The sequence below is a fragment of the Plecotus auritus genome (genome assembly GCF_963455305.1).
Source record: "Plecotus auritus genome assembly, chromosome: 2".
NCBI classification, from domain to species: Eukaryota; Metazoa; Chordata; class Mammalia; order Chiroptera; family Vespertilionidae; genus Plecotus; species Plecotus auritus.
Window position 1 is genome coordinate 97,328,725 of NC_137771.1, and position 27,227 is coordinate 97,355,951.

At 43.3% G+C, this 27,227-nt stretch overlaps 1 protein-coding gene across 5 annotated transcripts in view; it reads left to right on the forward strand.

Annotated features, from left to right (window-relative positions):
• Positions 1-6,039: 6,039 nt before the first annotated feature.
• LOC308242900 (serpin B6-like) overlaps positions 6,040-27,227 on the forward strand; it is a 31,366-nt gene continuing 10,178 nt past the window's right edge. The window contains exons 1-3 of one of the 5 annotated variants that reach the window (XM_080657678.1): positions 6,040-6,460; positions 17,777-17,951; positions 20,544-20,693. In XM_080657678.1, the coding sequence (XP_080513804.1) occupies positions 17,787-17,951; positions 20,544-20,693 (315 nt within the window). In that variant the 5' untranslated portion in view covers positions 6,040-6,460; positions 17,777-17,786. Of the gene's footprint in view, positions 6,812-17,776; positions 17,952-20,543; positions 20,694-27,227 lie in introns of all 5 variants that reach the window. The other 4 variants (XM_080657676.1, XM_080657677.1, XM_080657680.1 and 1 more) reach the window with 4 other exon arrangements.

Sequence of the window (27,227 nt, forward strand, 5' to 3'; positions counted from 1 at the left end):
AGAAGCTACACAAATTTAAAACCTTGGTTTCACAAACAGATTTTATTTGGAAAGGCTATTCTGTAAGTGGTGAGGATTTATGAGATAGAGGAAAGGACCAAGCTGGACTTGGAGAGACCAGTTAAGAAGCAGTTAAAATGATAGTGGAGAAGATATGGTGAGACTCTAAACCCAGGTAATAGCAGGACAACTCAGACGAGGGGCAAAGTTAAGAACCTTGAGAGGGAACCAGCCCGATATCCAGAGAGGAGACTGTGGTGGACCCAGGACAGCTGATCTTCTGCCTCTGCATCATGATGCAAAGTAGGGAGTCAATGGGCAGAGGCAGGTTAGCGTGCAGTGAATGGACATATTGGGACTGACACCAGGGAGAAATATTTCAGAAATAATGAAAAGCAACATGATTATGAAGCATATTAAAATTCAAAATTATAATTACATGCACCGGCTTATAATTTCTAAGCCCATTTTTAAGGCAGGAGTGTTATAATTCACTGTCTTCCCTCCTGTAGTTTCCCTTTTATTTTATTTTCATCAATGTGTTAACACTACTTAATGAAAGGAAATGCCACTTTTGTTCTCCAAGGGGTTTGTCAGCTCATCTAAGAACGCTATGTGCCATGTTTGTTAACTTCCTTGAGAAGAGACTGGAACCTTGGTGAACAGCCCACCTGTGCTTACACAAAGTGCCTGTTAACAGAAAACAACACCCCCAACTTTGAACAATGCGTTCTAATACCCAGGAGTGACCTCCAAACAAATGCCTGATTAAAAATACACAGCTCGAATTTATTGTCATCAAGTGGGCACTTGGCACCAAGTGCTGCTCTGGGTCCAGCCTCGCCTCTCTCATGGCTGCTATAAAATGCATCCCCCCAGGAAAGGAGCAGCAGATCCATCCACATGCACCCTGGAAAGTAGGAAAAGAAAAGAAAAGATGACCCTCAAAGAAGGCTTATTACTGAATGAAAACTTTTATAAGTCACCATTGCTTCTTAAAATTTTAGCAAATTATTATAAGTTTAGCATTGTTTTATTTCTTTTAAAACTTATTTAATAAAACTATGGTTATTTTATTGGCTGGGCTACTGCCAAATAAAAAAATTAAGTTTATTACTAAATCTCTGTTTCCCAGAGTCACTTTGCTGTTACAATTGAGGTCATTTGGGGAAATATAAGACAAATCATCTATAATTGCATAACTCTGCAAGCTATTTTTCTCTATTATTTTATCCTTTCTTATATGCATGTATGTTTTTAGCTCAAAGAATTTAAAAGCACATAAGAAATATATATAGCAGTTTGGGAAATTAGAAAATAAGCAAAACAAAGTTACTGGAAACTCCACCCAAAGATAAGAATCATTATGCACAGCTCCTTTGTTTACTGTGGTAATCCTATCTAATAAAGAGGGAATATGCTAATTGACCCTCACGCTGTCATAAAGATGGCGGCGCCCACAGCCAATAAGGAGGGAATATGCTAATTGACTGCCCCACCCTCAAAGATGGTGGCGCCCACAGCCACAAGATGGCAGCGTCTAGTTCCCTCAGCCCTGCCATGCGCCTGCTTCCAGAGCCCCCCAGTCCCCTCAGCCCCCCAGCTGCCCAGGGCTGGCCTGAGGCACACGAAAGCCTTGGCTGTTGGCTGCCCAGCCACCCAGGGCTGGCCCGAGGTGCAGGCAAGTCTTAGATGGTGGATGCTTAGCCGCCCAGGGCTGCCCGACGCTCAGGTAACCAGGGCTGGCTGAGGCTTGCACTGCCGGGAGTGGCAGCAGCAGAGGTGTGATGGTGTGTCGCCTTCCCCTGATCGCCAGGTCACCTCCTGTCCCTGAGGGCTCCCAGACTGTGAGAGGGGGCAGGCTAGGCTGAGGGATGCCCCCGCCAGTGCATGAATTTTTATGCACCAGGCCTCTAGTAAAGACATAACATGGAATTAAACACTTAAGTATACAGTTTGAAACACTATGCATTAAGTATCTTCACGTTGTTATACTACTATGGGACCATCCATCCACAGAAGTCTTTTCACCTTGCAAAACTGAAACTCTGTGTCATTAAACAGTGAGGCCCATCTCCTTTCCCCAAGCTTCTGTTAGAGACTTTCTGTCTCTGAATTTGCCTACTCTAGGAACCTGATATACATAGAATCATCCAGGGTTTACCTTTTTGTAACAGACTTATTTCACTTAGCAAAATATCCTCAAGTTTCATCCATGTAGTAGCATATCAACAATTCCTTTTCTTTTAAGGTGGAACAATGTTCTTTTAAGGTGGAACAATGTTCCAATGTTCCAAAACCACATTTTGTTCATCCATCCATCCAACCATCCATGGACACTGAGTTGCTTCTACTTCTTGGCTATTGTGACTAATGTTGTTATGGCCCTAGCCAGTGTGGCTCAGTTGGTTGAGCATCATCCCATGCACTATGATGTTGTCAGTTGAATTCCAGGTCAGGGCACATGCCTAGGTTTCAGGTTTGATCCCCAGTAGGGGGCCTGCAGGAGGCAGCCAGTCAATGATTGTTTCTCATCATTGATATTTTTATCTCTGTCTCCCTTTTCCTTCTCCCTGAAATCAATAAAAAAAGTCAAATCAACCTAATCTACCTAATAAAAGAGTAACATGCTAATTGACCATACCTTCACGATGCTCACCAGCCAATCAGGAGTGAGTATGCAAATTAACCCAACAAAGCTGGTGGGTTAATTTGCATACACAGGCCTGACGTCCAGGGACAGGGCGGGACCCTTGCGTCATCACCATGGTGACGACGCAGGCATTCCACACCACCCCAGCCGCTCCTGGCCTTTGGGCAGCATGGGAAGAAAGAAAGGCGGCTCCAGGCCAGAGCAGAAAGGCTGCTCTGGCCAGAGTGAAGGGCCATTCTTGCACGAATCTTCATTCGTGCATTGGGCCACTAGTCAATTAAATGAAACACCAAAGGGAAACAAGCTGTAGAGGCTCTAAAGAAAGTATTATCTAAAACTTCTGCTCTGGGACATCCAAATTATAAACTTTCCTCCTTCCTTTTCACACATGAAAGTAAAGGAAATGCTTTACGAGTTCTAATTCAGAAACATGGAGATCATAATAGACCTATAGTGTATTATAGTCAGCAACTACATCCAGTAGGAAAAGGCTCCATCCCTGTAAAAGGGTAATCTCTACTACAGCTGTGTTACATAAACAGACAGATGTTTTGATGGGCTCTCCTTTAACTATTTATGTTCCTCATTCTGTCGAATCTTCACTGAACTCTTATTACACTCAACACTTCTCTATCAGTCGATTGACTTCTCATAAAATGATCTTACTTTCTACACCTTACATTGTTTTAACTCAGTGTAATTGCCTTAACCCTACAAAACTTTGTTAACCTCTTTACCAAAAAAAAAAGACACCCAGAATTGTATTTAGTTTACTAACCACTTTTTGTTCCTAGGAATCATTTTCAGGAAACACCTATTGATAATACTGATTTAATTTGGTTCACAGATAAACCTTATCTGAAAAATAAATAGGAACATTAGCTTATGACTTTGGAATGTTATGCAAACAGTGAGGCTTCTTAACTTCCTCAGGACAGTCCATAAAAAATGGAAAACTAGTTGCAGAATTTTTAAATACCACACAATAACCAAAACAATGGACAATGATCAAATCCCCAGGACATTCTAAAGTTACCACCATGAAAGCAAAAGGAAATCATTTTGCAAATGATGCAGCTAAGTAGGCAGCATTGAACAGTCAAGTTATCCAAACCTAAGAAAGTTCTTTACTTTTCATTAAATACTATTTAAAAAAAAAAAAAGACTATCTTTTCCATTTTCAATAGACAGCTATGAAAAAATACTATGGCAACAAAAAGTAGGCACCTTTGACCCAGACAGACAGATATGCCTTAGAACCAATCAGAAATCTATTTTACCTCTAGAGTCCCAATTCCCTGTACTTCAACTTGTATATGAGCTAACACATTAGGGTCCTGAAAAGATGATTTCATGGAGTAAACAACATTACTGGAAGCCTTCTCCTACTGTAGCTCATAGAGTGCACAACAGATGTTCTAACTGTCCAAAATGTAACCCAGGAAGCCACTCCATGGATCCCAAGGACATTTCCTACTTCCTTTAGGTCCATTTGTAGTATGGCAACTGGATTTTATCCCAATCCCACAATTTCAGGAATACAAATATATACACTGAGTGGCCAAATTATTATGATCTCTGAACGCATAATAATCTGGCCACTCAGTGTATATCCTATATAATAAAAGGCTAATATGCAAATTGTCCCCTCAACCAGGAGTTCGACCAGCAGGCAGGCTGGCCAACCGCCCATGTACCCTCTCCCTGGCCAGGCTGGCTGGACCCCCACCCATGTACGAATTCATGCACCGGGCCTCTAATATATATATAGAGGCCCAGTGCACAAAATTCATGCACAAGGGAGTGTGTCCCTCAGCCCAGCCAGCACCCTCTCCAATCTGGGACCCCTCAAGGGATAACCGACTGCCCGTTTAGGCCCGATTCAGGTAGGATCAGGCCTAAACGGGCAGTTGGACATCCCTCTCACAATCCAGGACTCCTGGCTCCCAACTGCTCGCCTGCCTGCCTTCCTGATTGCCCCTAACCGCTTCTGCCTGCCAGCCTGATCACCCCCTAACCACTCCCCTGCCAGCCTGATTGATGCCTAACTGCTCCCCTGCCAGCCTGATTGTCCCTAACTGCTCTCCCTTGCAGGCTTGGTCACCCCTAACTGCCCTCCCCTGCAGGCCTGGGTTCCCCCCAACTGTCCTTCCCTGCAGGCCTGGTCGCCCCCAACTTCCCTCCTCTGCCAGCCTGGTCACCCCTAACTGCCCTCCCCTGCAGACCTAGTCCCTCCCAACTGCCCTCCCTTGCTGTCCATCTTGTCACAGCCATCTTTTGTCCACAAGGGGGCAACCATCTTTGACCACATGGGGGCAGCCATCTTGTGTGTTGGAGTGATGGTCAATTTGCATATTACTCTTTTATTAGATAGGATATATACTGAGTGGCCAGATTATTATGCATTCAGAGATCATAATAATCTGGCCACTCAGTGTATATTAGTGATGATTTGTTTGTTTTCTCACTGGGTTAAGGCATTCCTTGCAGGGGAGCAATAGCCTTAATGGTTGGTAAATTGCTATAAGTAAAAATAATTCCCAATGGGGAATTCCCTCTGAATTACATAGTGACTGAGGGACCAATTTCACTGGGCGAATAATAACATCCATGTGTACATTTGGGCTATACTACAGCCTTTCCATTGTGCTTGTCATCCCCAGTGTTCTGGACTAGGGTAACATAGCTAAAAGTATAATCAAAATTCAAGTAGCCAAAATTTCAGAAGCCTTTAATCTCCCTCCTGGGTGAGCTTCTTTGGAATTCTGCCGACTACATCAAGTAAATGTCAAAGTAAGAAACATTCAAGCCTGTGAAAATTTCTGTCAGCCAAACTGTCAGTAATTGCCTGGAAGCAAAATCTCAAGGGACGGAGACAATGGTCCAGAGAATAGCAGTTTTGCCCCTTATTTTATACATTACAATCAAAAGAGAAGACTCGAGTTGGTTACATGAAATTCAAGGTAAAGATTAACCTTTGTCAGGGAAGATACAGGCCTAGGACATGACTATCCACCATATAAAGTTTTCATTTCAGACCATTCTTTGTGGTGATTTTAGGTTTCTGAGTTTGTATGGCTGCCAGGCAGGCCTCCCCTGAGGTTGTCAGTCTAGTATATGTATGGCTCCTTTTTGAACCCAACAGCTTAACAAGATCAAACCGAATTTAATTTCAAATTATAGGAGCCCCGAAATAATGAGACTCAAGGACAAGTCAGGATTTCATAGCATTTGTGTAGTATTTCCGTCCCCTGGAAGCTAATTCACAGGCCAGAGGAGTGCGGGAGTCTTTGAATGCACCACAGCATCAGGTGAGGTTTGCTCCTTTTAAACTTGTTCTGCGCTGTCAAAACTTAAGTCTGTGTAGGAGGAGCCGGCACTTTTCTGGTCACTGAGGGCATAATTTAGTTTCTGCAAAGCCACAACAGCATGCTGGTGGGTCTCGCACTGTGGTCTCCCGATTGAAATCCTCGGGAGGGTCGGGCCTTGCTTTGATTATTGTCTCTGGTGACTCAGCGGGCGAGGTGACTACAACCAGAGCAGAAAGGACACGCGGCCCCTCCCGCAGGGGGAGCTGCTGGGTGCGGCTCCTCTGTACCTGTGCTCACTTGGTCACCTCCCGCCTCCCTCCGGCCCCGACTGGGATGGGCCGCCGGGCTCCCGCCGCGGACTTCGCACTGACTCGCCGCGCGACTCCGCCCCCCTCCCGGCGCCGCCGCTATTTGAGGCCCTGCGGCTCCGGCGCTTCCTGCCGCTGCTCCGCTCCCCAGGCGCCGACACTCTGGTCCGAGAACCCACGGGAGGCCGGTGAGCGGAGTCGGGGAGGGCGCCGCGCGCGGGCGGTCCTGGCATGGGGGTGGGGAGCTTGCGGCTCGGGTTCCCTCTGCGAGCCCGGCGGCGGCTGCGGACGGTGACTCCACCCGGTGAGTGGTGCGCGGCCGCCGGGCCCTGGAGGCGGAGTGCCGTTCCCATCAAGAAGCCCAGCACAGCCGCAGGGGAGGCGGCCGGCGGGCATGGGGACCGCACGGAGCCTCGCCGGCTGCTGCGCGGGGTCCCTGGACCACAGGTGACGCCTGCGCACCCCCCGGGGCCGCAAGTTATCCCGCCCGTCCCTCGACCACAGGTGACCCCGCCCGCGCGGAGGACGCTTCCTGCCGGGTGCGGGTTGTTGGGAACCCGGAGGGTGGGGACGGGGCGAAGCAGGTTGAAGGACGCGGGCGTGGAGGTGGGGCGCGTAGAGAAGCGGAGGGGGCGAAGCCAGAGGCGCCGCTCCCACTCCGGCTCCCGCGCCAGGCCTCGCCCGCCGGCTGTGGCTTGCCCTGTGAGGTCATTCAGGCCTGCGCAGATAAAGTGGGGACCATTCCAGATCTTGTCACTTCTCTGCTTTTTATTAAACTTACTGCGGGCAAAATATTACTGGATTTGGTGTCTTCAAGGCTAAGAGGACTTGGGGAAACTTTTAATCATACTTGGGGTTGTGGTGCTAGAAGTAATTAACATTTAAGCCACTTTCTTTACCCTGCTGCCCCTCTGCACAAGCTCAGCTTTGGAAAGGAGAAGTCTAGCAAATTAAATTCAGATGCGCCAGGAATACTCGGTTGCTGCGGGGGAAGCTGGGTCAGCTCTGGGACTGTGCCTCCTGGGCCCCGTTGTACCTGATGACAGGGATGTGAGTCAGGGCTTCCTGCTCCTCCCCTGTGTGGTTTAGGATTTATGTGGTGAGATGAGGATTGAAAAGTACCCTTTGGATTAACATCCTGCAGTGTTGTCTTGCTGGGGTAGGTAATATTTACTGTGATAACATGAGTTGCCGCTGTTATCAGTATTATGGGGTGTGTCCCAGTATTTTGTGACTAGTGAGTAATTACGTCCTTCACTTTATGCCAGCACAGAGAGAAAAGGGTGCAGTTTTAGTCATACTTGGGGCCAGTAGACCAAGTATTTACAATTATATGAGGCCAATTCCAATCTAAGGAATTTATTACAATTCAGCATATTAGAGTTAACTCTAGCTAGTAACAGTAGAGTGCAATAAGAATGAATGAAATCACCATTGCTGTCTGTTTATACCAGCAATTTTCAGCCAGTGTGCCCCAAGAATTTTTCAAAGATATTAGTCAGGGGTATTGACCTCTTTTCCCTTAGAATGTCAAATTAAAAAAATGACAACTGCCAACACAACAATAGCCTTGTGGTATGAATGCCCTGTCTTGAACCATAAGTATATAGGTCATATAATAGAGTTGCATCTTATTGGTCACGTCGCATAATAGGGTTGTATCTGATTGGTGAATTATTGGTACTAGAAATCTCTACATACAAATATAGGCAACTGATTTTTTAAAAAGTCACTTTGGAGCAAAGAGGGTAGGTAATTACTGTTAGAGTCACCGAAGGAGGAATGCACGAGGCCAAAGGGGGGTGAAGAATTATGAATTTATTAGGTCATCTGGAAAACCAGATGGGCTGAGCCCCAAAGTGGCACCAGCCCCAGGGACTGGGAGTCAGGTTTTTAAAGGCCTCTAGGTGGGCTTTTCTAGAATTGTCTGTGCAGGCCCAGAATCTGGGAAACTCTGGAGGGGAGAGATAATGGTCTTAGCAGGTGGAATGTGGTCTAAGCAAGTGGAATGTCCATTGTGAAGTGGCCTGAAGGTCAGTTCCCAGGGGAAGGGGTATCGATTCAATTATTTGATCAGACCTAACAATTACTATTTTGTTATTTTTTGTAAATCAAAATTATACCCATATTTTTTGTAACATTTTTGATGTTGTTGCAGAATTTTAGTAATTTATGTGTGCCATGAGACGAGAAAGGTTGAAAATTACTGGTTTATACTCAGAAAACCCTATATCACATCAAGCATATATTGTATGACTCCCAGATGATCACACACCTTACATTCCCAAGTTTGCTGGACCTGAGATTAAACCTAGACCTCAGAAGAAAGAAAATAATCTGTAATTTACCCACCACTTATTTACCACCCACTGTGCTAGGAATTAATTTAATATTTATAGTAAACATAGACATAGAAGGAATCATCCTCTGTTAACAGATTACTGCTGCTCAGAGAAGTTACACACACGCGTACACACACACACACAGAAAACAAAGGGACAAAACAGGAGCCCAGGTCTCCATTAAACCAAGCTTTGAATGGTTCAATTTTGTGGGAAACTAAGGCATGCTTAATCCAAGAAGGCAAGAAGCACAATTAGTAACACCTTTAAAAAATTATTAAGACTTGATCAGTTGAATAAAATCAATTAAGAACATAAACTGCTCAAAGTCTCGAGTGGTGCTATAGGGAAAAATGGTGCTAGGATAGATTTGTTAGTCTTGTTTATATACAGTTGAAGTACTGAGGACATGCACATATATATATAAAATTGCTCATTAATAAAACCTTAATACCTAGTTTTTATGCTTGTGAATAAATGTTTTGTTTTTTTTTCAAATATATTTTATTGATATTTTACAGAGCGGAAGGGAGAGGGATAGAGAGCTAGAAACATCGATGAGAGAGAAACATCGACCAGCTGCCTCCTGCACACCTCCCACTGGGGATGTGCCCGCAACCAAGGTACATGCCCTTGACCGGAATCGAACTCGGGACCCTTCAGTCCGCAGGCCGACACTCTATCCACTGAGCCAAACCGGTTTCGGCTTGAATAAATGTTTTTTAAGGTACTTTATGTAATACCTGAGGATGTATTAGGCAGGTGAGGTTTACATGCCATCTGGATAAAGGCCAGGGCCTGTGATTTCCAAGGGAAAGCAGGCAATTTAAAGATAGATGAGAGCTCTGGCCAGTTTGGCTCAGTGATTAGAGCTTTGGCCTGCGGACCGAATTGTTTAGGGGCAGTGGTTCCCAACCTTTTTTTGGCCATGCCTCACCTAAGCCTTCCTGTGACATATAATTCTTATTCAAAAAGTGAACTCCTATTCACATGGAGGAAGCTTAAAAGGCCATTGACTTGGTCTAAACAAGCTTCCAAAGAACATGGCATCCATGAAAGAGAAAAAAAAAAGAACAAAAGGACAGTTGAAGTACTGAGGAAGAAATCACTAAGAAATTGTTAAAAAAAATAATAATATGAAGTGATATGAAAAGATAGCTAATAATTTCAAAACATAAGAGAACTGAAATGCATAAATATGTCACAATATATACTTATATACTGTATATGAGGCTTCTAGAACCGTAAGAAATGCAAAATTTTCACTGTTAATAACTCATTCTCAAATTGCCCTCTTAAAACTCAAATTGCCCCCCTGTGGGGCATGTGCCCCACGTTGGGAACCCCTGGTCTAGTTTTTGATTCCTTGGTTGCAGACTCTATCCCAGTTGGGTGCATTGGGAGGCAACCCATCAATGTGTCTCTCTCATATCGATGTTTTTCTCTCTCTCCTCTCTCCTCTCCCCTCTCTCTAAAAAAGATCAATGGAAAAAATATCCTCGGGTGAGGATTTAAAAATAAATGAATGAATGAATGAATGAAATGTAGACGAGAAAGAGCAAATATGTGGTAAACAAATTCTTGCTGGGCCACCCAGAAACAATGGAACACAGGGGGAGTTCCAACAAACAGGCTTTACTGGATTTCTTCCTTTGGTTTATATTGTGGTGCTAAGGTGATGTTCCTTTTCTTTAAGCAGGTTTTTATATCTGAATTCCTACATATAGGTGAAAGGGAGAGGTTCAGAAGTTCTTTCTGAGTCACTTCTTTCTTTCTTTTTTTAATTCTCAACCCAAGGATATGTTTTACTAATTTTAGAGAGAGGAGAAGGAGGAGAGAGAAAAAAACATTGATGTATGAGAGAAACACCCATTGGTTGCCTCCTGTACGTGCGCCCACTGTGGATCAAATCCACAACCCAGGTATGTGCCTTAACCAGAAACTGAACCTTTTGGTGCATGTGCCGACACTCTAACCATCTGAGCCGGCCAGGGTGAATCATTTATTTATCAATAAGCAGCTTAAAAATCAATATCCCAAAAGGCATATTTTGGGGTGGCAAAACTTTGGTCCCCCTCGACAGCATGATATATTAGGTAGTTGAAAAGGAAACTCTCCAGCTTTGGCATTGGTGTGGCCCAATGATAGCACCAAAACACATAGGTTCCTTGAGGAATCAGGTCTTGTACTTCACAACCCCTCTATTAAAAAAAACCCAGGAGTTTCTTGATACCTTGTGTCTTTGGACTGGAAAAAAATTTGAAATGGATGTGTAAGACCTTGCTGTTGCTGTAATGCAAGGATGTTTGAGATCGCTACATCTCAAGATAAAGTAACAAATTAAAGAGAACCCCACCAGCCCAGTTATGACCATTTGAGAATCAAGGCGGAAAAAAAAATCAGCTAATTGAATTATTTATAAAAAGCTATGGGTCTATTAATAAGTTCAGATGAGGGGAATAAGATATGCTTTAAAAAGGCACCAAAGAATTTCACTAATGTTTCAGGAAATGCTGTGTGGTGATCCATCCATGTTTGCTATGTAAAAAGTTTGGTTATTCCAGTTTCCTAGGCTAATAAGCACAGTAGTTATACAAACTATCCTAAAGTCTGAAAAATTAAACTGAACAAGTTATAGCCAATTTATATAGCCAACTTATACACCCAGACAGAGGAAAACTCAAACAATACTTCATTTTAGAGAAAGACACCATGTTACAATACACTTAAATTTGGTGTTTGGTTGAGGCCTTGCAAAATTTCCCTGAATGGGGAACTGGAAGCTCAAAACTGCCCTAACATACTCGAATGTCTTGGTCATCAATGAGTGCTGGGCTGGAGAAGCAGCTGGGATAGTGTAATGACCCTAAAGTAAGTCTCACTATCACTGTAGGAAAGATATAAAAAGATACAATAAAGATAAAGTAAATTAAACCCATGGTATTAATACCTTTGTGCCAGACTTAAGTACAGGTGTAGAAATAACCACTGTACTGTTTGGTGTATTTTTTTTTTTTTTAATATATTTTATTGATATTTTACAGAGAGGAAGGGAGAGGGATAGAGAGTTAGAAACATCGATGAGAGAGAAACATCGATCAGCTGCCTCCTGCACACCTCCCAGTGGGGATGTGCCCGCAACCAAGGTACGTGCCCTTGACCGGAATCGAACCTGGGACCCCTCAGTCCGCAGGCCGACGCTCTATCCACTGAGCCAAACCGGTTTCGGCTTGGTGTATTTTTAAACATGTTTGAAAGTCTTATGTGATTCTAGCTTACTAGATATATAAGTCTTGGTTTATTAAGTTTATAGAACTTTCAGTGTTTACTGAGGTTTGTAAGTTTGCTTTAAAAGGTGTTTAGTTTAAAGCATTAAAAAGTTTTATCTATTAATATATGTATCCAGTACTTACATTTTTAAGGAAAAATTATTTCTTTTTATTTTTTATTTTTTGTTAATCCTCACCTGAGGATATTTTTCCATTGATTTTTTAGGGAGAGTAGAAGAGAGAAGGAAAAACAGAGAGAAACATCCATGTGAGAGAAACACATTGATTGGTTGCCTCCTGTACTAGCCCCCATCAGGGCCCGGGCCAGGGAGGAGCCCGCAACCAAGGTACATGCCCTTGACTGTAATCAAACCTGGGACCCTTTGGTCCGTAGGCTGATGTTCTATCCACTGAGCCAAACTGTCTACGGCAAAAATAATTCCTTTTTTGTGTGTAAACAATATGCTTTGAGAAAAAAATATTTTCACCAGACTGACAATTAATTGACCATTAACCAAAGTATTTTAGTAGGGAATGTCATTTCCAGTCTATGAAAATTTTTCTCTGGGAATGAAAACCCGTGTGTTCACCAGCAGGGTGGGAGACTGTTGGAGAAAAAAAAGGGAGCTGGTAGATTATTCCTTGTATCTGAGCATGTGAAAAAAAGTTACTGAAAGGGTTTGACCATTATGTAGAACATTTGGGGAAAAGTTGTCCTAGATACATAGAAGATTAGAGAAATGGGGTGGGAAGAGACAAATTTAACATAAAGAAAATCAGTGTTAAGTGAAAGAAAGGAAATGCATTCTGAGTTATAAAGAGAATCTCGAATGGGAGAAGGGCAGGGGCAATTGGTAAGACAAACTGCTCTTACTTGTAGTATTGCTATAGGCACTGTGTTTTGTTTTTGAAAAGGTTGTTTTTTTAAATACATTTTCATTGATTTCAGAGAGGAAGGAAGAGGGAGAGAGGGATAGAAACATCAATGATGAGAGAGAATCATCTATCGGCTGCACGCTCCCTACTGGGGATCGAGCCCACAACTCGGGTGCCCGAATAGGAATCAAACCTGCCACCTCCTCACCTCCTAGTGCATGGAACTATGCTCAAACAACTGAGCCGCACTGGCTGGGCGATGGGCACTGATTTTTAAACTAAGTGTATGTATATAATTTTGTAAAAAGAAATATCAACCAACCATCTAAAAAGAATTAGGAATGTTGTAGAAAATATGAACATGCAGAAAAATATTAAAAAAAATGAAAATTTACTCATAAATCAGAAACATTTGGTATACAGTATTTCCATCCATTTTCTGTCTATAAATTATGCTCACATGTGCTTTTTTCCTAATTTAATTTACATAGAAAATATTTTGAAATTGTATTTGTAGTCTTATATTTTCTTTTAAAATTAATTTTATGTCTTTCTTTGATACTAATATGATATTAAAACATTAATATCTCCATTAATATCCTATTGTGAATGTGACAAAATCTAAAGTGGTTCTCTGTTTGGTGGCACTTAAAGGTGTGTTTTTTTCCCTGTAGCTTTTGAAATACCTAATAGTTGTTTTTGTGCTTAGTATTGTTGCCAGTAAAAATGGTTTCTTGTGGTGTGCGAGAAAGGAATTTCAAAGGGAGAAGTTTCAGCTAGTGGCAAGCTTTATTGGGTTGAAGGGAAATAATACGCCCTTGGGGATGTAGAGGAGGGGCAGGCTCTAGTAGCAGCTGCTCTGAGAGTCCTTATAATGCTCCATAAATTTTCTTGGTTTTCGGGAATGAGTAGGCTTGCTTGCAAACTATTCAATATACTTCCTGGATTTCTCCGGCTTGTGTTGGGCCCTCCCTCCAAGCAGTCCTCTTTCCTGGATCCTCTGGGGTTCCCTGCCCTCATCTCCTCTGATCCTTTTCCCAGGCTAGACTCCACCCTTCTGTGTCACCCTTTTGGCTCCCACTGCACATGCCCCAAAGAGCTGCTTCACCATCTTGGCCTCTACTGTGCTCATAGCTGGTAAAGGAATTTCCTTTGCTGTTTTATCCCTCCCGCTTGGCGGTCTCTGCTACTAGGCCAGTTGACCCCTGGGGATATTGAAAAGCAGGAGGGGTGTTAATCCCATTGGCAGAGATTTGGCTATCTGCTGGGGAGTCTGAAACTGTGACTTCCAGATTTAAGCCTGATTAAGTGTAACTTCCAGACTCAGTTGGGCCTAGCCAGTCTAGCTCTCTTCTCTTTTGTGAACTCAGCTGCCTATGCTAACAGTATTTTCACCAGTACACTTTAGTGAAATTCCTAGTGGTGAAAGTGTGTGGATGGTAAGAGTCTTGATGGGGTAATGAAGGGACCTGTGGGATCTTTCCTTGGCCAGTTGAACTTGCAACAAACCTAATATGCACAGGGCCCTAAAACTCTGTCCTTTCTCAATTCACCTAGGAGCTAAAAAATGTAATACTTTTCTCCCACCTTCTAAGTTCTTCTAGTTGGGCTAATAATCAAGTTAACAAAGACAAATTAGCAGGAGAAAATCAAAGTTTTAATACATACCCATGGGGAATTCACATAGGCATGGAACTTCCAAAATGGGGCAAAATTTGGTATATATGTCATTTTGGACAAAGGAAAGAAGAGGGGATGGGATCTTAGATATCAGATGTGAGAATTTACAGGTAGTTGAGGAAGAGAACACACATGGTAGGCGAATTTTTGCCTCAGTGGGACTCTGGGTGATCTAGCTTCCAGGCCCCTGCTTGGTGCCTTTCTATACATCATATTTAATTCAGATTAGGCTGAGGTGAACACCCTGAGTTTCCTTCTTGACACAGCCTTTCCATCTGAATCTCTTAGGCAGAAAAGGTAGAGGTCAAAGGTGTTTTTTTTGAGTCTTTTGTTTATTAATAACCAGCTTAAAATCAATATCCCAAAAGGCAGCTTCTGGGTGGCAAAACTCTGGTCCCCTTCACAGCTTTGGGGCCATATTCAGTGCCCATGTTTGTAACCAGCAAGGCCTGCTGGGAAGAATGGCTGATTCTGCAACCTCCACAGGCCTTTCGGCCAGATGTCTCCTGCCTTCACCCTCCACTCCATGGAAACAGCTGCTCTTGCCTTCCTCTCTCCTGGTCTGTCGGGCCCCACCCACTGCTCAGATGAGTAATTTCCTCAACCTCTGACTGGGAAATATGAGTTGGGTCAGTGTTTTAACTTGAGCTGCTCCCCGCAGAGCCCCTCCTCTCTGGCCTGCCCTGCCACACCTGCAACTCTGGACTGCCTGGGCCCTTCACTGCCTCTGTCCTCTCACCTGGCTCCTTCCAACACACTCTTCAGGCCCTTCCTCAAGTAATGGCTTTTAGGGCAGCAGTCCAAAGACAGGGCATTAGCCCTGAGTTGAGCCTGTTCCTTAGCTTGTGACAAGAAAAATTTTAAGATATTCTAAATTAAAATGACAGCAGTCATAGAGTGAGAGAGACAGAAGAGTGGGCCTATTAATAGCTGTGGCCAGCTCTGACAAAAGACTGCTCATTTTCCTATGTATCTGTTGGAATTTAGGGTTAATTTCCAGGTGGCTATTTCTGAGATTATCCAAAAGAGAATAGGTAGGCCCCATCTCTCCCCAGGAACCTCCACTATCTTGACCTTAGGAGCCTCCACTTGTTATTTATTATTATAGAAAGAGGAAGGGAAAGAGAGAAAGCCCTGACTGGGTAATTCAGTGGTTAGAGTGTCAGCCTGAGGACTGAAGGTTTGCGGGTTTGGTTCCTGGTCAAGGGCATGCACCTCGGTTGTGGGTTCGATCCCTGGCCCCAGTCAGGGTGCATGTGGAAGGCAACCAATTAATGTGTCTCTCTCACATCGATATTTATCTCTCTCTCTCACCCTCTCCCTCCCTCCCACTATGTCTAAAAAATCAATGGAGAAAATATCGGCTGGTGATGATTAAAAAAAATAGAGAGAAACATCGATTTGTTGGTCCACTTACTTATGCGTTCATTGGTTGCTTCTTGTATAAGTCCTGAATGGGAGTCGAACCCACAAACTTGGTATATCTGGACAAACCTCTAACTAACTGAGCCAACTTTCCAGTCTGCTGCCCACAGCTCATTCACGGGAATGACACTTCCTTCTGTCTCTGTGCCTTTCCCGGAGCTGGCCCCCTTCAGTTTCTCCCACCCCTTTTCTCTATAGTTAATGTCAGTCCTTTCACAGTGGCTTACTACATCTCTGAAATGGAGTCTTCTCTTCTACATTATTAAAACATTCAACCAGCCTGGCGGGTGTGGCTCAGTGGTTGAGCATCGACCCATGAACCAAGATGTCTTTTGTTCGATTCCCAGTCAGGGCGCAGGCCCAGGTGGTGGCTCAAACCCCAGTGTGGGGCATGCAGGAAGCAGCTGATCGATGTGTCTCTCTCATTGATGTTTCTATCTCTCTATCCCTCTCCCTTCCTCTCTCTCTAAAACAATAAAAACATATTTTTAAAAAGCAAAATCAAATAAACAAAAAATAACTAAAAAACATTCAACCATCTTTTCTTATGTAACTTGTGATTGTATTTGTTATTGGGGAAATTGGGATATCCCTTTCCCCACTGAGTGCTGGGAGTGGAGTCCGTCCAATATCTCAAGAAAAAGAATTTTCTGAGACTCACACGGGAGGATGAGTGATTTTTATTTGTATGGGATTATATTTCTGTGTTTCCAAAGTCCCATTTCAGTCATAGAAGAAGTGTAAAAGCAAAGCCAGTGTCCAGACTTCCCGTTCCATGTTGTAGCCAGGTCCAGTTCAGCATCAGGCTAGTTATGGTCCATTAGACATTGTGTTTGGGGGTTCACATGGATGTGGGCCATGTAGACAAATGCCAGGGAGCAGGGGTGGGAGAGCTTGGTAAGCCTGGAGTCAAGTGCAACACACCAAGAGCAACCAAGAGTATAAGAGAGCAAGTTCCTTTGTTCAGGAAATTAAGTATTCCAAATCTTCCTCCACTTACAGTGGCCATTCCCATTCTGGCCAATGACCTCTGTTCCCAAGTGTGACTGACAGACAAGTACCTTCCCCATGTCACCTCTACTGGGCATGTGTCTATCTCTCCTCCATTGGACCCCTGGGGAATGTAAAGCTTTAACTTCCTGGTGAAGCTGCCCAATGACATGCCTATAATATTTGGCCTTCCCTTTGCTACTTTTCTGTTCTTAATCACAATGGTATCATTATGAATGAATTTTAAATTATAAAGTAACTAGAGGCCCAGTGCATTAAATTCGTGCACTCAGAGGGGTCCCTCAGCCCTGCCTGTGCCCTCTCGCAGCCTAGGAACCCTCGGGGGATGTTGGACAACCTTAGTGCTGCCCCAGAGGTGGGAGAGGCTCCCACCATAGCCGTGCTCACCAGCCTGTGGGAGCACACTGACCACCAGGGGGCATCTCCTGCATTAAGCATCTGCCCCCTAGTGGCCAGTGCATGTCATAGTGATCAGTCATTCTGCCATTCGGTCGATTTTCATATTAGCCTGCATATAAGTTCATACAACACACCAAACAATGCAGAAATGGAACCAAAAGCCAATAACTCCTCTCCCAATGTCTCTCCAAGGAAGTAACTAGGTAAGAGGTTGAGTGTGTACCATCCACACCTTCTCTGGGCTCACAGACACGTGTATAGATAGAAGTCCTCCCGCTTTCCCCCCACAAAACAGGATTCTATTATAAGCATAACTTCAATGTTTTTTCACTTAAAATTAGAAACACAATATAACTTTGAGGTTCCCTCAAAGGAATAGAGTTTTTTATGTGCACCTGTTTGCTGACTGAATCAGAGTGTCAGTGGTCACTGTTAACAGCGTGAAATGCAGTCAACTGTAAGCCTAGTTTATGTGAGACTGACGTTAAGTTCATCGTTTCAGACTCGTCATCATGGATACCCTTTCCGAAGCAAATGGCACTTTTGCCATAAACCTTTTGAAAAAGCTGGGTGAAGACAAATCGAAAAACGTGTTTTTCTCGCCCTTCAGCATCTCATCTGCCCTGGCCATGGTCCTCATGGGGGCAAGTGGAGACACTGCGGCCCAGATAGTCCAGGTACATGCTTGACGCCATTTCTGGGGAATAGGAAATACTATTAATTTGTTAGTTAACTGGTCTTCTACCTTTCAAATCCCAAAGTACTGGCTATCTATCAGTGTGGCAGGGCTGTGGGTGGAATGCTGCCAGGGAAGGATGTGTCAGCCCTGGGCATATGCCCTGGGATGAGTGCCTCTGACCTGTTAGGGATGAGTGGCACCCTTTACTTGGGAAAGCAATCAATTTCGCCAACCCCCGGTAGTGGTTTGTGCAGGACTTTGTGAATAGACATAAAGCCACAAGGTCAGGTTGAGTCTCACAGTAGTCTTTGGGTATTGTCAACTGCTTTTCAATTGTTAAAATTTTTTATTTTAATTTTCTTATTTAACTGTAAAATTTTTCAATGGTGTTTCATTTCTTTGTTGTTGAGTGAATACCCCCAAAAAACTCAGAGCTTAAGGTGAAGATTTGCTCTGGGTGGACTGAACGGTGATCCTGTTCCACTTGGCGGGGCTGTGTCACTGGTGTAGGCCTCAGGCCTCCTCCATGCAGGTGGCCTCCTCTGCGTACTGCCTTGGCCTGGCCTCCCACATGGTCTCTCTTTGGCAGCGTGGCCTGGACTTCTTCATAGCACAATTCCAAGCTTCCAGGAGGACAAGCTTGAATGTGCAAGTGCTTTTCAAGCCTCTGCTCTGTCATACATCCTGATGCCTCATAACTGAAGCCAGTCCCAGAGTCTGCCTCCAGAGTGGTGTGCAGGGCCTACAGACTAAGGCATTAGCTCATCGGGGTCCCTGCCTGATTGCCACTATCTGCCCGCTGGCTCCTAATGGTTCTCAGCCCTCCCATAGGAAAAATACACTCACCCCTCCCACTGCCCCAGAGTCTGATTTCATCATGGGCCAGGTTCGGGCTTGAAGTCTAGGAAGAACAAGGCTATTGAGGCTCTTTAGTGTGGTTCCTGAGTGCAGAGCTTTGTGAACTAAAGACAAATTATTGCCCCCTCACCCCCAAAATACAGTGGTGACACAGGGCCGGATATCTGCAGTGGACACACCCTTCACACGTTGTAGGGCGGTGTCTCAGTCTGCTACAGCTACCATAACAAGTATCACACACTAAGTGTTTGAAGCAACAGAAATTCATTTCCTCATAGTTCTGGAAGCTGGAAGTCCAAGAAAAGGCGTCGGCAGGTGTTCTTATAAACAGTGGTGGGATATTGTATATATCAACTTAAATCTGCCTCCTTGAACAAAAGCACATGCTGGGTACCTGTTTGAGGCAGGACTCTGTGCTGGGGGACAGTGTCCTGAAGATGCTCAGAGGCTTCTCTGCCTAGCAGGAGGGTCTGTGTGGCACTTAATCTTTCTAAGGTGTTAACAAAATGAACTATATTCTGCCCTTGATGCCTGGCCCTTGGATTTACAATTGCCCTGAGGTCATATCTTACTAGTACTTTTAGAATCACTTGCCCACTGGAGAGGCTGGGAATAAGAAACATTTTTATTTTCTACCCCACAAATCCTAGGTTGGAAATACTTCCTTTAGATTCTGCTTGAAAATGAAGCGATCTTTAGCTTACCTTTATGTTCCCATACTTTATCCCAGGGAGCTGAAAGGAGCCACGTTCTTTCTGGACTTCTCCCAAACCAAATCTGGGGTTCACTAGCAAAATGTCTAACCTTTCCCATCATTGTAGATGACAGTCTGTCCCATTCTGCCAGTCCATGCCATGAGCTCCTTTTCTCCAGCCTCCAGTAAGAATTTCTTCACTGTCCTTCCAACCTTTGCTCACAGTCTCCTCCCTTCCTTCCATCCAGCCTCTGACAGCTGCCTAAGTTCAAAGCAAGTGCTATACACATATTAGATTTTTGTTATGGCATAACTTTATGTCTAGATTACAGTGTGGATTTTCTACGGCTGCAAAACAAACCATCCCAAAACTTAGTGATTGGAAATAACAATGGTTGATTATTTTTCAGATTTTGTGGGCTGACTCCATGGTGTCAGCTGGGATCACTTATGATCCAAGAAAGGCTGCTGGCCAAGGTTGCCATTTGACAAGTAGCTCTCCCCCTGAGGTGTTGTTCTCCCAGGCTTTCCATGTGTCTGCCACAGGACAGCTTGGACTTCCTTACACCATGGCGGCTGGGATCCAGGAGAGCAAGTGTGGAGCTGCCGGGCCTTGGAAGGCCCAGTGTCCCTTCTCCTGTGCTCTGTTGGTCAGAACAATCACAGGACCAGCCTGGATCCAAGGACTGGGGAGAGGCTGCAATTTTTGATATTAGGAGTGGCCTGTCTTCACTGAGAATTGGGGCCAGGCTGACAGCCTTATTTTCAGGCAGACAACAAGTGTGGAGCACCCAGAAGCTGGGTCTGCAAAGGGCATTTCTGCTCCTGCCATTGCAGGCAGGGAGGGCTCTGACTCCTTGCAGGATGTGTTAGAGGGAAGAGTGACTTTCAAGATACTTTTGTCTTTAGTTGGATGACTATTCTTTTAGTCTGTAGTGAGGACCTGTACAGTTCTTAGGCAGAGTTGAGTGTTTTATCCAATTTCCTGAAGTCAAAGCATACTGAAGTTGTACATTTTTATTCTGTGTTCTATTTCAGGCACTTTATTTCAGTAAAAGTGGTGGCGGAAGTGAAGATGTCCACCAGGGCTTCCAGACGCTCCTCACCGAGGTTAACAGGGCTGGCACGCAGTACTTGCTTAGAACTGCCAACAGGCTCTTCGGAGAAAAGTCCTTTGATTTCAACTTAGTAAGTCGTAATTGCTGTTTTTACTGAGGAAGTGAAGACCACAGGCAGTGGGGAGGGGTCATGTGGTACAGCAGAAAGCTTGTGGGCTATAAATTCACACAGATGAGCATAACCTCTCACACTTCCTTTAACTCTCATTCAGTTTTATACTCTGTAAAATAGGCCTTATAACAACTGCTGTCCAAATACTTATGAAGCTTAAGTGACTTATAAAAAAAAGCTAACATGGAGCATAGTACAATTTAAGATGAACTGGCCAAAACAAAGAAATTATAAAAATGAATATTTCTAATCATTTTTTTCTACATATTGGTAATTTTTTGTGCAGTGTGAGACATGTTCAGTTTTTACACATGTAAATATTTTTATTGTTTTTTCCAACACAGAATTTTCTTAAAATATATTTTTATTGATTTCAGAGAGAGGAAGGGAGAGATAGAAACATCAATGATGAGAGAGAATCACTGATCAGCTGCCTCCTGCATGCCCTCTACTGGGGATTGAATCGAGCCCACAACCCGGGCATGTGCCCTCGATTGGAATCGAACCTGGGACCCTTCAGTCTGCAGGCCAAGGCTCTATCCACTGAGCCAAACCAGCTAGGGCCAGAATATTTGTTTTAAGTGCTTATTTGTCTAAGTATATTGGTTCTCTTTATCTATAATGCTTTCCATGTTTTAAAAACCACTCAAGTGAATATAGTCATGCACCGGTGGGGTCACTCAGCCTGGCCTGCCGGATCAGGCCTAAACTGGCTCTCTGACATCCCCCGAGGGGTCTCAGATTGCAAGAGAGTGCAGGCCAGGCCGAGGGACCCCACCAGTGCATGATCAGGCCGGGGAGGGGCTGCGGGAGGGCTCCAGGGCATGTCCGGCCCATCTCACCCAGTCCCAATCGGCCGGACCCCAGCAGCAAGCTAACCTACTGGTCGGAGCGTCTGTCCCCTAGTGGTCAATGTGCATCATAGAAACTGGCCGAATGGTAGGACACTTAGCATATTAGGCTTTTATATATATGGATACTAAAGGAGGCAAAGCAAGAGCCCTTGCAGTTTCTTTTCTACAACCCATTGCTCCCTCCCCAGTGTAAGAGCTTTTAGAAATTTGAAGTATACCCCCCATACATGTAGAAATTTGTTTTGTGGGGTTTTCCCCTATATAACATCATCATAACATCTTTTTTTTTTTTGTAATTTATTTCTTTTCACTGAACATTATGACTTAAATTCTTTGCATCTCAGTATATGTGGATATACCTTACTCTTACTGTTATCTGGTATTCTTTTTCTGTTTTTGCTTTTTTTCTTAGTTTTTAAAATTTTTTTGTTTTCTTTCTTTTTATTATCTGGTATTATTAAATATGGATGTATTGTAATCATTCTCCCATTGACGGGCATTTAGTTTGGACCCAATCTGAACCATACAGACAGTAAATACCTATGATACTCCACTGTGAACTTGTAGAAGAAAGGAAGGGAGTAAAGTTTTAAGTGAATATTGTGAAATTACTGTCCAAAATGCTATAGCCATGCCACAGTGTGATTTTTTTTTATAACCTGCTTTACTTATTTTTATCAGTTTTAGCTACTTCCTAGGTTATCATTCTTTTATGAGCTTTAGATATAAGAAAAAGAAAACTTTCAATAAAGACAAAGGGCTCCAAGATCATGTGTAATTACAACAACAAATTAAGGAATACACACAAACAGACACAACCAAAAGAAGTAAAAATAACGACAAAAACATAAATGTAGAGAGCGTGAGTAAAAATTGTAGTGATTTTAGAATGTGTTAGAACATAAGCCACCATCAACTAAAATGGACTGCTATTAACATAGCTTGGTATACATGAAGCACATCATAACCACAAACCAAAAATCTGTAAGTGGTATACAAGTAATAAAGAGAAAAGAATCCAAACACAATATAGAAAGTCATTAACATAGAAGAGAAGAGAGCAAAAGAATAAGAAAGGAACAGAGAACTACAAAAACCATCAGAAAACAATTAAATGGCAATACCTATATACCTATGAAAAATTATTTTAAATGTAAATGGACTAAATGTGCCAATTAAGAGACATAGGGTGGCTGAGTGGATAAAAAACATGCAAGACCTGTACATATGTTGCTTATAAGAGACCTGGCTCAGATTGAAAGACATACACAGACTGAAAGTAAATGAATGGAAAAAAATATTTTATGCTAATAGAAATTTAAAAAAAAGATGAGGTATTAATACTTGTATCACACAAAATAGACTTTAAAACAAAGACTGTAATAAGAGACAAAAAAGGCATTTTCTTAATGATAAAATGATCAATCTAACAAGAGTCAATAACTTTTAAACATTTATACACCCAACATAGGAGTACCTAATATATGTCAAATATTGACAGACCTAAAGGGAGAGATCAACATTAATACAGTCATAGTAAGGGACTTGAACACCCCATTGACATCATGGGATAGTTCAGCCAGACCGAAAACAAGGAAACAGTGGCCATGAGTGACACATGAACCAGATGAACTTAACAGATATCTGTAGGACATTGCAGCCAAAAACAAAATAATATACATTCTTTTCAAATGGACATGGAACATTTTTTAGGATGGAACACATGCCAGGTCACAAAACAAGTCTCAACAAATTTAAGAAAATTGAAATCATGTCAAGCATCTTCTCTGGTCACTATGGTATGAATTTAGAAATCAGGTGTGAGAGGAAACTGGAAAACACACAAACGTGTAGGTAAATAACATGCTACTCAACAATGGGGTGGTCAACAACAAGATCAGAGAAGAAATCAAAATCTACCTTCAGACAATGAAAATGAAAACACAATGATCTGAAGTCCTAGTCAGAGCAGTTAGTCAAGAAAAAGGAATAAAAGACATTAGGAAAGGAAGAAGTAAAACTGTCACTATTTGTAGATGATATAATATTACATAGAAAACCCTAAAGACTCTATACCAAAAAACTGTTAGAACTAATAAAGAATTCAAGAAGTTGGAACACATAAAATCAATATACAAAAATTTATTGCATCTCTATACACTAAAAACAAACAATTAGAAAGAAAGATTAAGAAACAATTCCAGCCCTAACTGGTTTCACTCAGTGGATAGAGTGTTAGCCTGCGGACTGAAGGGTCCCAGGTTCGATTCTGGTCAAGGGCATGTACCTTGGTTGCGGGCATATCCCCAGTAGGGGGTGTGTAGGAGGCAGCTGATCGATGTTTCTCTCAAATCGATGTTTCTAACTCTATCCCTCTCCCTTCATCTCTGTAAAAAATCAATAAAATATATTTTAAAAAACCTATCTGTCCTTATAAAAAAACAACAATTCCATTTACAAATGCATAAAAAAGAACAAAATATCTAGGAATAAATGTATCCAAGGAGGTGAAAGACTTGTATCTGATAGCTATAAGACATTGATAAAAGAAATCAAAGAAGACACAAATAAGTCTAAAAATATTGCATTTTCATGGATAGAAATAATTAATATTGTTAAAATGTCCACACTGCCCAAAGCAATTTATAGATTCAATGTAATCCCTATGAAAATACCAAGCACATTTTTCACAGACTAGATCAAACAATCCTAAAATTTATATGGGACCACAAAAGACCCTGAATAGCCAAAGCAATCTTGAGAAAAACGTAACAAAGTTGGAGGGAATGACACTCACTACCTGATATCAAACTATACTATAAGGTTATACTAATCAAAACCGTAAGGTTCTGGCATAAAAACAGACACATAGATCAAAGGAACAGAATAGACAGCCCAGAAATAAACCCACTCCTATATGGTCAGTTAATCTATGACAAAGGAGACAAGAATATGCAATGGGGAAAAGACAAAAAATTGGACTGATAGAAAAAATGAAACTACATCGCTTTCTTACATCACATGCAAGAATAAACTCAAAATGGAGTAAGGACTTAAATGTAAGACATGAAGCCCAAATAACTCCTAGGAGAAAATATAGTCAGTGAACTCCTTGACATCACGCCTGGCAATATATATATATATATACTAGAGGCGCGGTGCATGAAATTCGTGCACGGGGGGGGGGGGTGTCCCTCAGCCCAGCATGCACCCTCTCCAATCTGGGACCCCTCGAGGGATGTCCAACTGCCTTTTAGACCCAATCCTGGTGGGATCGGGCCTAAATGGGCAGTCGGACATCCCCCTCACAATCCAGGACTGCTGGCTCCCAACTGCTCGCCTGCCTGCCTTCCTGATTGCCCCTAACCGCTTCTGCCTGCCAGCCTGATCACCCCCTAACCACTCCCCTGCCAGCCTGATTGATGTCTAATGGATCCCCTGCCAGCCTGTTTGCCCCCAACTTCCCTCCTCTGCAGGCCTGGTCACCCCTAACTGCCCTCCCCTGCAGGCTTGATCTCCCCCAACTGCCCTCCCTTGCAGTCCTGGTCCCTCCCAACTGCCTTCCCCTGCTGACCTGATTACCCACAACTGCCCTCCCTTGCAGGCCTGGTGCCTCCCAACTGCCCTCCCCTGCTGGCCATCTTGTCACAGCCATCTTGTTTCCACATGGGGGCAGGATCTTTAACCACATGGGGGCAGCCATCTTGTGTGTTGGAGTGATGGTCAATCTGCATATTACTCTTTTATTAGATAGGATAGAGGCTTGGTGCACGGTTGCGGGCCAGCTGGTTTGCCCTGAAGGGTGTCCCGGATCAGGGTGGGGGTTCCCTTGGGGCGTGGGGTGGCCTGGGCAAGGGGCCTGTGTTGGTTTGCAGGCCGGCCATGACCCCCGGCGACCCAAGTGGAGGCCCTGGTATCTGGGATTTATTTATCTTCTACAATTGAAACTTTGTAGCCTGGAGTGGAGCCAAGCCTTCTGCTCACTCCTTGGCGGCAGCCATTTCTGTTGGGATTTATTTATCTTCTATAATTGAAACTTTGTAGCCTTAAGTGGAGGCCAAAGCAGGCCTGGGCTGCAGAAGCTTGACTTCCTCCATCGCTGGGGGCAACCCTAGTCTCCAGCTCTCTCCAGCTCCGTGGCTGCCGCCATTTTTGTTGGGATTTATTTATCTTCTATAATTGAAACTTCATAGCTTTAAGCAGAGGCCTGGGCCGGCCAGGGTGTGCAGAAAGCTTGGCTTCCTCCATCGCCGGGGAAACCCAAGCCTCCCTCCTGCTCTCTGTGGCTGAAGCCATCTTGGTTGGGTTAATTTTCATACTGGCTCTTGATTGGCTGGTGGGCGTGGCTTGTGGGTGTAGCAGAGTGATGGCTAATTTGCATATTACTCTTTTATTAGATAGGATATTGATACATCTCCTTGCACAAGGGAAACAAAAGAAAAAAATAAACAAATGAGACTACATCAAACTAAAAAGCTTCTGCACAGCAAACGAAACAACATAATGAAAAGACAATTAAATGGGAGAAGATATTCACCAGTGATACATTTGATTAGTGGTTAATATCCAATATGTATAAGGAACTCATACAGCTTAATACCAAAAAAAAAAACCCACAAAAAAACACACAAATCAAAACAAAAAACAATCTAATTAAAAATGGACAGAGGGCTTAAATAGACATTTCTCCAAAAAGGACATACAGATGGCCAATAGACATATGAAAACATGCTCAACATCAGTAATCATCAGGGAAATGAAAATTAAAACCACAGTAAGATATCACCTCACATCTGTCAGAATGGCTCTCATCAATAAATCCACAGACAAGTGTTGGTGAGGATGTGGAGAAAAAGGAATCCTTGTGTGAACCATGTCCAGCATAGCCAGGGTTGAACCTGAGGAGGGGTGGTGAAGGATTAAAGAAGACAGATAAGAGAATACAGTTGGGGCCAGATGGGACACTGTTCTTGGATGGAGAGACAGTGCCACAGCCTGCAAGCCGAGTCTTTATTTTATAGTCAGATCCCACAAGGCAAACAAGGGCGTGGTCAAGATGTTTACAATGTTCTCTGAGTTTCGAATCTACTTAATTACATGCACCTGAGAACTCTATCAAGCTTTGTTTTGGCAGCACTTGCTGCACCTCCCGCAGCCTACATCACTCCACAGGTTCAGACTATAAGGTCAAGCTTACAACCGTAGCCTTTGGCTGTAATTGTGCTGGGAGGGTTTTGCCCTCCAAGCTGGGACCTGCACGTGGCTTTGCCACCAGAGGACAGTGCCCTCTCAGTCCAAGGCTTGAACCTGTCCAAATGCTGTAGCGGCTCTCCACACTTGTGAACTGTTGGTGGGCTTCTAAATTGATACAGTCACTATGGGACACAGTATGAAGGTTACTGTTTAAAAATTTAAACATAGAACTACCATATGACCGAACAATTCTACTTCTATGTATTTATCTGAAGGAATTCAGAACACTAATTTGAAAAGATATATGCTCCCCTATGTTCATTGCAGCATTTTTTACAATAGCCAAGATATGGAAGCAATCCAAGTGTCCATCTATAGATGAGTGGATAAAGAAGAGGTGGTACATATATACTATGTAATATTGCTCAGCCATAAAAAAAAAAAG